Genomic DNA, 14,243 nt, shown 5'->3' with positions numbered 1-14,243 from the left:
ATGCTGGATCCATCCATTGCTATTTATCCACCCGGTGTGTAATCCACCCTAAGCGCAGTTTCCTTCCTCTTCCACATCACCTCAGGTAGCCTCAGGTAGCCCTTTCAGAAGCTCCTAAGATCTGTACGTTACGCTATTGACGTATAATCATTAAACATGTCAAACTTGGTAGGCAAAATGCAAAGAACTTAAGCAGCAGAACGGAGGGAAGGCAAGAGACTGAACTACTTTATCTTATTGGTTTTTGTAGTAGTGGGGTTCAAACCCTGAGGGTCTCGCGTGTTAGGCAAGCACACCACTACCGAATGACAGCGACTTCCGAGATCCGCATATCAGATCAGTCGCCTCCGGAAGCCGTGGGAGATCACTGTGCTCTGGTATCTGGAGAGAGGCGAATGCAAAGGCATGTCGGCAATCTTTATCTCCGGCAGGCCTTTCTTCAGGACGGCTTTCCGATCTTCCCCGTGGCAAAGCCGCTCGCTGTAACCCCAGAACAGAGAATCTTCCAGGGGACCAGCATAGATCCCACAGGCTTCTGCTTGCTAAGAGAGGAAAAACACTCTGCTGAACAGCACACCAGAACCAGACTGTCTTTTTTACGTTAGGTTTAAAGCGTTTTTCTTGTCTCCTCTCCAACCCCCACTCTGTGCTGTGACTTTACTGTTCATGCCACCTACTTCTGTTGCGCCTCTAACAGGGCAAGTGAGTCTGATACAACCTTCTCAAGTGCTCCAGTGTATCCATTTTCAGTTTGTATTTGCATTATTTTTGGTTTACACACACACACACACACACACACATACGTATGCCTTAGAGATTATATTAATTTTTTTATTATCATGTTTAGTTTATGTAGCGTATATGCATGCATATGTCAGCACGCATGTGTGCAGAGGCCAGAGGACACAACATGCAGAATTCAGATGTCTCCTTCCATCCCGTGGATCACAGGTCAGACTCAAGCTGTCAGGCTTAGTGGAAAACACCTTTATGTCTATCAGTCATGGGCAGGCTTTAAGTGGAATATTTGTGAGAAAATACCTTTAGATTCACGTTCCTAAATTTCATGTTTTCCTTCCAAGGCATGACGTAACGGGTTGGTATCATCCCTTGCTTTAGTGAAAACCGAGGCAAGTGAATGTCGTCACACCTGAAGGTTAATTAGACAGGAGAAAGGAGATCTGGAGTTAACGTGTGTCCATGTCACTCTAAGGAATGGACACAGTTGTGTTCCTCAGATCCTGCAGCTAGCTGTAGGAGAGAGTTATGCTATGGGTTCATCTCACAGTGAGCCAACCAACCCTTTAAATCTCTCAGCAGCCAGCCATCGGGGTGTGGTGACTCAGGCCTGACATCCCAATAGTCAGGAAGCAACAGGATTGCTATGGAGACCATCCTAGTCTACTTACTGAGTACAGGGCTAGCTAGAGACCATCCTAGTCTACTTACTGAGTACAGGGCTAGCAAAAGACCATCTTAATCTACTTACTGACTACAGGGCTAGCTAGAGACCACCCTAGTCTACTTACTGACCACAGGGCTAGCTAGAGACCACCCTAGTCTACTTACTGAGTACAGGGCTAGCTAGGGCTACAGTGAGACCCTTCCACAACACCAACCAGCCCAAGTATCAGCAAGATCAAGTTAGGGCCAGGTATGTGTACTCTAACTACAAATGGACATACAACCCAGATTTTTGTTTTTATTTGGTGTGTGTATATGTGTGGGAAGGCGCTTTTCTGGGCATTAGAGTCCCTAGAGCTGGAATTAGAAGCACTTGTTAACTGCTCAGAGTTCAGGAAGTGAACTCTGGACCTCTGGAAGAATAGCAGGTACTCTTAACTACTGAGCCATCCCTCCAGCCCCTACAATCTCATTTTAAGAATAAATATAGTAAACCACAAGTTGCTTCATATCGTTGAATTGTCCAATGGAAATACGAAGCCAAATAAAAGGAAGAAAAGGAGATGGGAAAGACTAATTTGGATTCTTTATCCAAGTTCTATAAGGCAGATTCATTACCCCTGCACAAACTTCTCTCTTTATGTACCATTAAGCTTTCTGTATAAATCCAAGGAGAAGCCTGTTGTGGTCTGAATGAAAATGGCTTCCATAGGTTCATATGTTTATTTAAACACGTGGTCCCCAGTAGTGGAACTGTTTGGGAAGGATTGGGAGGTGTGGCCTTGTTGGAGGAGGTGTGTCACTGGGGATGGGCCCACTCCCTCTTTCTGCCTTGCGCTTCTTCAGGAGACATGAGCTCTCAGTTCTAGCACTGTGCCTGCCAGCCTGCTGCGATGCTCCCTAACACGGCCATGGCCGAACCCTCTGAAACCAGAGCTCCTTATAAACCCTTCTCTAATAAGTTGTTTTGGCCACGGTGCCTCGTCCCAGCAATAGGAAAACAACTGAGACAAAGTACAAAATTATTGTGCTCTGCAGATCAAATCATCAACAACAAAAACCCTCTGCAATCATGGAGAGTTGGAGGTGCACACCTGCAATCCCAGCCATGTGAGAGGCTCATGCAGAAGAATCACAAACTCTAGACCAGTCTGGACAATTTAGGAGACAGCATCTAAAAGGGGGAAGGGAGAGGCAAGGTTGTAGGCATCAGAGGGCATGGAGGACTCCAGTATATGGCCTACCAAACCAGCTAAGCAGGGCTCACTTGGGTTCATAGAGGCTGAAGCTGCAAGCACCGGGCCTGCATGGGTCTGTACCAGGTTCTCTATGTATATGTCATGGCTGTCAGCTTGGAGTTTTTGTGGGACTGCTAACAGTGGAAGTAAGTGTATCTCCAATTTTTTGCCTGCTCTTTTCTGAAAACAAGGGGAATGGCTCTGGGGTACAGGGGAGGTGTGGAGGAGGGTCGGGAGGAGTTGAGGAGGAGTAACTGTGGTCGGGATGTATTTCATCTGAGAAAAAACTATTTTCAATTTAAAAAAAAAATCAAGGACTGGAGAGATGGCTCAGCAGTTGAGAGCGCTGACTGCTCTTGCGAAGGTCCTGAGTTCAATTCCCAGCAACCACATGGTGGCTCACAGATCTGTAATGGGATCTGATGCCTTCTTCTGGTGTATCTAAAAGCAGCTACAGTGTATTCATATAAATATAATAAATAAAATTTTTTTTTTTAAAAAGAAGCCGGGCGTGGTGGCACACGCCTTTAATCCCAGCACTCGGGAGGCAGAGGCAGGAGGATTTCTGAGTTTGAGGCCAGCCTGGTCTACAGACCTGAGTTCCAGGACAGCCAGAGCTGTCTCGAAAAACCAAAAAAAAAAAAAAAAAAAAAAAATTGTTTTGTTTTTTTAAATTCAAGGCTGCTGCAGAGATGGCTGAGCAGTTAAGAGCATTTGAGTGCCTGTCACCATGAGCATGGGAGTTCAGTTGCCAGCAGTCACAACTGCCTGTGGCCCCAAGTCCCCCAAAATGTAACACCCTCTCCTGGCCTCCAAGGACGGACACACACACTCACACGAGAGACCGAGAGAAAGAGAGAGAGAAACACAACCACAAAGACATGTCCATAAACTCATGCAAATACACATAAGCAATTTTTTTTAAACAAAAAAAGGGAATAACGGTTTTAAGGGGCTGACAAAGGGTGCAGTTTAGGTGGTAGAGAACTTGCCTAACATGCATAAAGCTCGAATCCCATCTCTAGCACTGCTCGGTGGTGCACACCTGTAACATCCCTAGCTCTGTAGGAGCAGAAGAGTACAGTCATCCTCAGCTATATAGGGAGGCCAAGCCCAGCTTGGACTATTGAAACCCTGTCGCGGGGGAGATGCGGAGGAGGCTGATGAGGCTCAACGCTAGAGCACTGGCCTAACGTGTGAGGTCCTGTTCTGTCTCTAATTCAACACAACAAACCACCAGCCCCAACCCTGAGGTCTTTACTTATTGGCAGGCTTGTGTTGGGGACTGCAAGAGGAATAGAAAAACAGCTTTAGAGTTCACAGACTGTGGCACATCTGTTAGCACAACCATGATGGGTGTGCCTCAGAAAGGCAGAACACTCCGGGCTGTGTCAAGAGGACCTCATGCTGGCGTGGAGTTTCTCTTCGCTTGCTGCCCTCATGGCTGTCAGGCCCTTCCTAATAAATGAGTTGTATAAAACTCTAAGGGGGTTTCCAGCCCCTAACTGGGACTAAGAGCTGTGTCACTGACACACTATTAGCGATTGATCTTTTTCAAGCATCGCTACAGAAGCAGGTCAATGATTCCCTACCATTCTTAAGAGTTTGGAGATGTATTGTTAATAAAGTTAGTTGTTAATAAAGTTAGGTAAAAGATGTTTTTATTAGTGGCCTAGATGTAGAAAATCTTGGGGAACAATTTAAAGCTGAGAAAGGCACACTTCTTTTTTTGTTTTGTTTTTTTGAGACAGGATTTCTCTGTGTAGTCCTGCTTACTCTGTAGACCAGGCTGGCCTTGAACTCAGAAATCCGCCTGCCTCTGCCTCCCAAGTGCTGGGATTAAAGGTGTGCTCCACCATGCCCGGCTGAGAAAGGCACCCTTTTGATAGTGGAGTGAGGGATTTTTTAAGGGCAGGAGACAAGAACAACGGCAGCTTTCCTAGTATCAGCTGGAACAAGCTTCTTGTTAAAGCTGGGCTGATGATCAAGGTACTGATTGTATATTTCTTGTACCTGTTTTTGCCCTCAAGCTCTTGATATCATTTAATAAAAAAAATGTTAATGAATAGGTATGCACCCTGAGGATTTAAAATAGAAATGACTTTTAAATATAAGTCTGTGATTCTTTTAAGATTTTTTTAGAAGATTAATGACTGGATCTTTGTAACTACAAATCATAGCCTGTAAGTAAGAAAAACTGGCTGAAAAAAAAAAACCAAAACATCTTGCTTGCTTATATTTAATCTGTAACAACTTGCTTAGACATGAATGTGTGTTCTTAGAAATATTTTTTTATCTGTAATATATAAAACATTTATTCATTTAAAGGTATTGGGAACATAACTGTTCTTTAAAATACTAGAAAAATAGAATGTAACCATATTGTTAATTTTTATACTGCTTGAAAGATTTTGTTGGGATATATAAGCTGTGGGAGAATATGCTGGAACTTGTTGGAGTCTTGCTTCATCTACCAAGTGTGTGTGTATTCCCTTACCAGTCTCACCATCTCCACTTTCTCCTCTGGCCCCAAAAGAATAGATTTATTCCTCAAAGAAAAGCCTGCGAGTGTTTGATCGATGCCTCCCTGCCCCTCCTGCTTACCTGACCTGTTGAGGCTGCTCTTCAACAGGTTTGGATGTGTTCTCTGCTGTTTGATTGTCGTCGTCGAGTTTGGGTAAGGCAGGACCGGCATCTTTTTCTGAAGCCATCACTGGCAGCAATGACAGAATTCTCACCTAGAACCTCCCATGGTCTAATTCTGATGAAACCGCTGCCACTGATGTAACAATCGTCTTGTTAAAGCCACAGCAACCCTCAGGAGCTAAGAGGTTGCAGGCAGGTCAGAGCTCTTTGCTGAGTGTATGTCTCTTCATGGAAACCATTAGGAATGGTTGAAAAATGAGACTATGTAGAGACACTGAAAATTTGACAAAGGAAAGCTACGTTGGCCCAGAGCCTGAGGATGTAGTTCAGTTGGCGTACTTGCTCTTCATGACCGAACTGTATGTTCCATCTTTAACACTGTACACACCAAGTGTGGTTGTACACACCTGTAACCTCAGCACCTGGAAAAGGCAGAAGGACCAGATGTTTAAGGCCATCACTGGCTACATAGGGGAATTTGAGGCTAGCCTGATCTACACAGACTGCACTCTAGGTCAGCCAGAGCTTCATGTGGAGATTCCATCTCAAAAGGAAAAACAAAGCATCTTCTATTATTTTCTTCTGACAAACAAATGGTAAGAAACTTCAGTACAGACTTAAGTTTCTGTCCGTAAGACTGAAAAGGCTCAGCAGATAAAGGTATTTGAGGTGCAGGGCCCTGCACCCTAGAAACCACTTAAAGGACAGAGACACCTGGCTCCACAAAATGCCCTTTAACCACCACATGCATGGCCTGCACACCCCCCTCTCTCACGCACACAGTAATTAACATTTAAAAGAATGACACAAAGTAGTAGACACAGTTGGTGGCCTAAGCTCGCATCTCAGCCCACACCCAGACCCTTCCCATGACTGAACGTAACAGCTGAACAACTTATACATGGTACAGAATAGTTTAATGGAATGTGAAACCAAAGCATAGTTCACCAAGATGAATCAGAAAACCAAAGTGTCTTAATGGCATGAAACAGTGGGCTGAACAGAGCGGTCAGCGCCACCCAAGCTAACATCGGCACATGCCACAGAATGAGAACGAACCCGTGCTGTGTGTGCACCGTCAGACTCAGCCATCCCTCCACACTGCTGCCGAGGGCACCCGACTGCCCACATATATGACTACTTCACAGGAACACAAACAGCGCCCCTTTCTCTAGTTTCAGTACAGTAAAGCAACCTCAGTAGAAATGGTAACAACTTTTTTTAAACAAAGGTTTATTCTTCAAAATGTCCCCAGTGTGCTTAGAAGATGTCCAAGTCCTGAGGGTGGTCCACCTCGATGGCCTCCTCAGCATCCAGCTTGGTCTCACCAGGTCCTTCCTGGGCTTCGTCCAGAGAGGCCAGGGCCTCATTAGTGTCACTTGCAAACGTTTCTCGAGATGTGTCGTCATCCTCCTGGAAGTTCAGACTTTTAATAGCTTGTTTCATTTTCTTCCCCAATAGCTGTGTTCTTCTTTTTCTAGCAGCTTTTTTATTTTCATATTCCTTTTGATTTTCAATGTAGAAAATGTCCTGAAATAAGAAGAGCTTGGGTTAAAAAAAAAAAAAAAAAGTAGCAAACAAGAAACCACTCCATATGATTTGTTACAAGTATCCTATGAGTCAGGCCTTTACAGTCCAGTCATCTACTTCTCACCAACAAATCCTGCTGACCTCATTATCAGAGCAGTTCCTGATGTAAGTGCAGATTGCTGCATTCAGACAGTCTTCTACCAAGTAGGCCATGCTCATTCTACCACATATCTGTTTGCTACCACAGGGAAATTTTGTTTAGACTTTAAATAAACTATAACCTATCTCTTTCCCCACTCTTCCTCCCTCTCCACCAAAAAATAGAAGAGTAAAGGTATAAAACTTGAAATGTCTTAACTATATATGTATTTGTATATATATGTATGACTGCCTGTGCTAAGAAATTAAGCCAAGTGACTTTGTGCCTAAGAACATGGCACTTGCAAAATGTAGTAATTCCATCTCTTAAAACTATTCTTGTAGGGGCTAGAAAAATGGCAGGTAAGAGCACTTACTGGTTTTCTAGAGGACCTGGACTTAGTTTACAACACCAACAAATAACACCTTTAACTCCAGTTTCAGGGCATCCGACACTCTCCTCTGGCCTCTGTCAGCATTGCACACACATGATATATGCACACACATATATGCAAACACAAACATATAAACTAAGCATAAATATTGAAGAGCACAGTACTTACCACTGTAACTACTGCAACTCCAGGCTGGACATGTAGTACTCACGACTACATGGGTGTATTGGCACCCCATCCAAAAAGTGACAAAAATGTATTGTGAGCCGGGAGTGGTGGCACATGCCTTTAATCCTAGCACTTGGGAGGCAGAGGCAGGCGAATTTCTGAGTTCAAGGCCAGCCTGGTCTACAGCCAGGGCTACACAGAGAAACCCTGTCTCGAAAAACCGGAAAAAAAAAAAAAGTATTGAGAGGGCTGGAGAGATGGCTCAGTGGTTAAAGGCACTGACTGCTCTTCCAGAGGTCCTGAGTTCAATTCCCAGCAACCACATGGTGGCTCACAACCATCTGTAACGGGATCTGATGTCCCCTTCTGGTGTGTCGGAAGACTCCTACAGTGTATTCATATACATTAAATAAATAAATCTTTAAAAAAAAGTATTGTGAGGAGCAAAACCAATATAAATAAATATGTTCTTGTTAGAGTTTCACTACACTGCCATGACTAGGCTGCGTTCTGCCCCATCTGCTGGGATTATAGGTGTGTGTCACTACATCCTGGTTTCACATTTTATTAGGTATCTTGATCTTAAGAAAAGCTCTCACTAGTAATGTTTGGCAATGCAGTAAATGGTCATGAAGTTGCTTTCCCACCAACCACTGCAAGTCTTACCAAAGCCAAACTGCAGGTGGGGCAGGGCGCACACCACCTCCAATCCCTAGCACTCCGAAGCAGAGGCGCAGAGACCTCTGTCAGTCTGAGGCAAGCTAGGGTTGCAGTGAGACGGTCTCACTAACAAAAGCCAACAAACCCTTCACAAACACGTGCCATGGTCTGACCTCCCCCCCCCCCCAGCATAGTTGTAGCCCTGTTGTTCCATGCCTGTCGGTCATAACACTTGGCTCAGGGCAAGGACATGACCACACACCCTTTTTGTTCTGTGTTCTGAAGGTTCTGCATGAGGTTTGCTAATCTTAAGGAATTCCACAAGACTTTACATAGGACCCATCAAATCAAAGGTCAAAATGAACTGTTACGTCTAAAATAACAGAGGTGACTGCCAGGCAGCTCTTCCTGTACCTGCATATGAACACATTGTGGCTTTTTTCCTTTAAGCCGACAGAAAATGTTATCTGATGTCATAGTTCAGATAATTCTGGGTCTGACTAGTATTAGGGCATGTGTTCGATAAACTACTCTTGCTTCCCTGAGATCAGTGTTCATACGGTTTGTGTGGCGACTCCTGACACACGCACCCTAATTCCTCCCCCTTCTTGAGACAGGAGAGTACTACGCAGCCCTAGTGGCCTTTGCTGGCTGCTGTCTCCTTTATATTTTCTACAACTTAAATATTAAACTACAAGGTCTCCCAAAAAGAACAAACAATAAGCAAAAACAAACAAACAAAAAAACCCAAAACAAAAACAGCTCCTCCCCACAAAAAACTCCAATCAACCAATCAAAAACACCCAAAGGGGGAAAAATGAGAAAGAAAAGGAAAGGGATGAAGGAAGGCAGGCAGCTCAGTGGGTAAAGATGCTGCACCAATCCTGATGACCCAAGGGACCAACATGGCGGGAAGAATCTCTCCCCATTCATTATCTGTTCTCTGATCTCCACACAAATAAGAGGTCCATGATTGTCAGCTACACTCGGGAGCTGGGAACCAGCAGGCGCTTACTGCTGAGCTCTCTCCACCAGCCTGCCCCTAAGGTTTCTATTATTACTGTAGTGCAGAATTCCTGAAAACTCAAAGACAGAGGATGGTGAAATCACTCATTTTAGAGTCAGAGTGTTCTAAGTGGCTTCAGGCAATTCTATTCCTCTATTGTTTATCTGTGTAACAGGGAAAACTTCTTTTCACATCCTGGAGTTCAAATAGTATCAAATAGTATCAATGCTTGGCCCAGGGTCAATGGACATTATTGTCTTCATTCTTGTCCTGGGGAACCATTTGTCCAAGAGATATTTATTCAAAATATCTCTTAGGCCAGGCATGATGCTATAATCCCACATCCAGAAATGGAGGCAACAGAAATTTAAATTTAAGGTTAGACATAGCTGCAAAGAAGAGAGAACAGAACAGAGTTGTTCTCTGTTCTATCAAGTGTCTTCCTCCCCCACCCCCAATATCATGTTATTTAACCCTTTACAACAGTTTCCCATTACACTGCTCAACAGGCTGTGTGTGTGTGTGTGTGTGTGTGTGTGTGTGTGTGTGCGCGCGCGCGTGCACGACCCTGGAGGTTAGATATGGAATCAGATGTATTCCTTGATTCCCTCTATCTTTTTGAGACAGGACCTCTCACTAACCCTAACCCTCAGTAGGCTGTAATTACAGAGCTGTGAGCTGTCATGTGGGTGCTGGGAATTGAACCTGGGACCACTGGAAGTGCAGTCAGTGCTCTTAAACACTGAGCCATCTCTCCTGAGACAGAGTCTATGTAGTCCTGGCTGGCCTCAAAGTACAGAGAGATATACCTGCCTCTCCTTTGAGTGCTGGGATTAAAGATGTGCACCACCAAACCCAGCAGCAGGCAAACTTGTGTGGATGCTGGGGCTGTGAACTCGGCCCTCCTGCTTTAGCGGCAGACACCTCACCGACAGCTGCCTCCCTGCTCTAAAGTCCCTTATTTTATAGGTGAGAAAAATGGGGTTCAGATCAAGTCATATGCTCATGGTCACTATTAACTGGTAAAACCGCATAATCCTTTTCGCCATGTCAATCTAGTTTCTGAAAATAACACCCTGCTATCCAGTGTGCCCTGAGAGGATGATCATTTCCCCACAGGAAGATTACAGTGGCAGAAAGAACATTAAATACAGTGTCTACTGCTCGACAACTGTGCCACCAAGGAGACACACAAACTGCACTCCTCACAATGCCTAACTTCCATAAGGAATAAAAAAGGGGGAACCAGAAACTTCAGATGTGCAACGAAAGAATGAAACTAACATTTCCTATAGCAATCTCAAGGGCAGATTAAAACAAACAAACAAACAAACAAACAACCACCCTATACTTCTAGAAGTGAAGAACAGAGAAAAAAAACCTTTTATTAGGTTTTTTTAAACCAAGATTTATTTTAATTATTTTCTGCGATGAACACTTGTCTCCATGTGTGCCTGTGTACAGCACATGCTGGTGTGAGGAGTGGTGAGCCTTCACATGTGTGCTGGAAATTAAACTTGGGTCTTTCGCCAACAAGTGCTCTTAACCACTGAGCCAACTCTGCGGCCTAAGCCAGGATTTTGAAGTAGGGAGAGGAGCCCCATCATCAAGCACAGGTAAACTATATTCCTAAGAGGAACCAGCTCAAGGTAACTAGCTTCTATCTGGTATCAGTATTTTAAAAAAGATTAAGATTTAAAACATTTTGCCTGCATTTCTGTACATGCATCATCGCATGTGTAACTAGTGACTACCACAGAGGTCAGAAGACGGTATCAGAGCTCCTGAAGTTAGAGTCACTATGCGGGTGCTGGGAATTGAACCCAGGTCCTCTGTGTGCTCTTAACTGCTAAGCCATCTCTCCAGCCCCGAGACATAGTTACACCCAAGCCCCACCCCACTTTGAGAGAGGGTGTCTAGGCTGACGAGCAAAAGATGACTCTGAACTTCTTTCTATTTATTTATTTATTTATTGTGTTTTAATTGTTTTTTTAGTTTGAACCTCTGATCCTGCCTCTGCCTATTCCCAAGGGCTTGGCTTATGGGCATACGTCACTGTCCCTGGTTTATGTGGTGCCCAAGGCTTTGTGTATGCTAGGCATGCAGCCGACCAAGCAGCCTGCATCAATCAGCTCCAATCCCTGTTGCTCACTGACATAATAAAGTGCAGAGCCGCTCATGGACAACAGCTGTATTGGATGCTTCCCATGTAAGAGGCTAATTCTGAAATGTGGTCATAAATGCTAACTGTAAATCACGTTCCCCAGTTATCAAATGAAAGGGCACCAGAGGCTGGGCGTGGCAACAGACATCTGTAATGACAGTCCTTTGTAATGCCAGCACTTGGGTGCTAAGTAGGGACTGTGAGTTACCAACCTGGCTACACAGTGAGGCTCTTGCCTCCAGAGAGGGGAAGACAAGAGGCAGCTCAGCAGGTAAAGGCACTTGCCACCAAGTCCAATGACCTGCGTTTATCCCTGGAGCCCACATGGTGGAAGAAGGTAATGAACTTCTCTGACCTCTATGTTGCAGGAACCATGGTACAAATGTGCATACAGACACCATAAGTGCAATAAAAAAAAAAAATCTAAGGAAAAAATGAGCTGCAAAAAAAAAAAATCAACACTGTACAGTATTCTATGTAAGATAACTTGTTAAGAGCTTTATAAGTCTGAGCCAGTCAAAACTGCAGCACGGACAGCAAAAGGCCTTATTCCCAGCTAAGGCTGGACCGGCTTTGCTTCATTTTTAATCCCAACAGTTAGAAAGCAGAGGCAGAAGATCCTTGTGAGTTCTGGGCTAGCTAGGGCTACATAGTGAGACTGCTTCTTGAAAACAAACCAACCACTAGTTGGGGAGGTGGGCTCAGTGTCCCCTGCAGAAGATGTGAATTTGGTTCCCAGCACCCAATGGTGGCTGCACTCCGTTTCAAGGTATTTATACCTTCTTCTGGCTTCCACAGGCACATGCTGCAAGCATGCAGTTGTAAAACACTCAGTAGACAAAGGAAAACCTAAAACAAGCAAGCAAAAGCCCCTAGTTGAAGGATCACTGGGACTTTATGGCTGTTGTTGGAGTCCTTTTCTCTGAGGATGTGGCTTCTGGTAGGTTGCCCATGCTACAGTAGTCAGGCCACAGGGAGCACTAACTATAGTCTAGTGGACTACTAAAAACAAACACGAGAGCCAGGCGTGGTGGCAAACGCCTCTAATCCCAGCACTTGGGAGGCAGAGGCAGGTGGATTTCTGAGTTCGAGGCCAGCCTGGTCTACAAAGTGAGTTCCAGGATAGCCAGGGCTATACAGAGAAACCCTGTTTTGAAANAACAACAACAACAACAACAACCACAACAAAAACACCAATAAAAACAAACACAAGAAGACATGAAGCTAGGAGGGAGACATGTTTGGGAGATCTGGGAGGAGTTGGATGGGGAATATGATCAAAATACATTGTATGCATTTGCCAGATTCTCAAATAAAATATAAGTACAACAAAAAAGTGCATGTTGGGAAAAAAAAAGTGCATGTTGAAACAATCAGAGCTGAACACCAGTCCATTTCCAAACAAAACAGAAACAAATGTAAAGTTACCACTAATGAATCTAAGTCGAAAATATACACTCATTTTATATTTCCATTCATTGTTTAAAGTTAATAAATAAATTAATAAAGTCTTTACTTTAAAATGCTCATTAATAAGGAAAACTACCACCAAAAAAATGTAAAAAAGGCTGATCTTGGCTCTCAAAGGGAAGAAAATTTAACAAAATACATAGGTTTTACTTACTGAAGAAAGGCAATACTGATCCACTAATTTATTAAAGTACTGAAGATTTGCATCTTTTTCCTCGTGTTTTAAAGCATGCACTACCACACTTGGCTCTCCTCTATCTTTTGAAATGGGATCTTCCCTGGAACGTGCAGCCATCTTCCTGCCTCTGCTTTTGGGTGTTGGGATTACAAATGTGAGCCCTAAATCTGGCTTTCCGATGCATCGTACAGCCAAGGACGCAGTCGTCATCATTACCTTAATCTGTTCTTCGCTGATGCTCGGTGTGTTCTTCAGGAGATTCAGAAAAACTCCACCGGGTGTTCTTCGTCGGCTACCGTTCTACAAAAAGGATTAAAAAAAGTAAACTAGACACTTCCATAGGCAAAATGAGAAAATTTCAAACCTATTCTTTGAAGACTGATGACTTACAACAGTGTTGAGAGAGAAGTCAGGACCTCTGCCATGCTGGCCAAGTGCTCAGCCACTGAGCTACAACCCCAGCTCCTACAGCATGGGCTCCGAGGAGGACCAGGGCGTAAGTGAACAGAGGCACACTTACAGAGACAGCCATTTGAACCCAGATCTGACTCTGCCTTTTAGTTTTATGAACATTGGTGATTTGACTACATGTATATGAGGATGTCCAATTCCCTGGAACTGGTGTTACACACAGTTCTGAGCTGCCATATGTTCTTAACTGTTGAGCTATCTAGCTAGTCCTGTGAGTCTGGCAATTAAAATGAGGAATAGCATATGCCTTTAATCCCAGCAACTGGGAGGCAGAAGCAAATGGATTCTGAGTTTGAAGGCAGCCTGGTCTACAGAGTGAGTTCCTGGATAGCCAGGGCTACACAAAAAAATCTTGTTTCAAAAAACAAAATAAAACAATAAACAAAATAAAATGAAAAAGATCAGTAATGAAATAGAATACAATACTATATCAATCCAAAAAAAGATAAAGTGGGATATTTAATAACTGTGTTGGTGTTATTACACAGTCACCCATGTTAAAGGAGAGAGAGAGCTCGGGCTCTGCACCATGGCAGGTTACAAAGGACTCAGCTGAGTGAAATGCTGCACACCAGGCAGATCACGAATTCAAGGCAAGCATGGTCTACACAGAGGTCCAGGCCAACCAGGCAGGGGACACAAGAAAACAAGACTTAGGCTTAGCCAGGCAGTGGTGGCGTACACCTTTAATCCCAGCACTTGGGAGGCAGAGGCAGGCGGATTTCTGAGTTCGAGGCCAGCCTGGTCTACAGAGTGAGTTCCAGGACAGTCAGGG

The 14,243-nt window shown here is 44.1% G+C and overlaps 2 protein-coding genes across 2 annotated transcripts in view; both read right to left on the bottom strand.

Annotated features, from left to right (window-relative positions):
- Positions 1-225: 225 nt before the first annotated feature.
- Positions 226-5,363, bottom strand: Tex43 (testis expressed 43). Its single transcript, XM_021215106.1, has 3 exons — positions 5,247-5,363; positions 1,042-1,150; positions 226-542 (listed from the first exon to the last, which is right to left on the bottom strand). Exons 1-3 carry the CDS (start codon positions 5,351-5,353, stop codon positions 333-335), a joined length of 426 nt encoding a protein of 141 aa, XP_021070765.1. The 5' UTR covers positions 5,354-5,363; the 3' UTR covers positions 226-332.
- An 825-nt stretch (positions 5,364-6,188) lies between these two features.
- The window catches only part of Phax (phosphorylated adaptor for RNA export), an 18,450-nt gene continuing 10,395 nt past the window's right edge, over positions 6,189-14,243 (bottom strand). The window contains exons 4-5 of the mRNA XM_021214349.2: positions 13,214-13,297; positions 6,189-6,818 (exon numbers count right to left, since the gene is read on the bottom strand). Coding sequence (XP_021070008.1) covers positions 6,549-6,818; positions 13,214-13,297 — 354 coding nt within the window. The 3' untranslated portion in view covers positions 6,189-6,548. The remainder of the gene's footprint in view (positions 6,819-13,213; positions 13,298-14,243) is intronic.

This window comes from Mus pahari, chromosome 15, assembly GCF_900095145.1.
Source record: "Mus pahari chromosome 15, PAHARI_EIJ_v1.1, whole genome shotgun sequence".
Taxonomy (NCBI): domain Eukaryota; kingdom Metazoa; phylum Chordata; class Mammalia; order Rodentia; family Muridae; genus Mus; species Mus pahari.
This window is presented reverse-complemented; position numbering and strand designations above follow the sequence as displayed.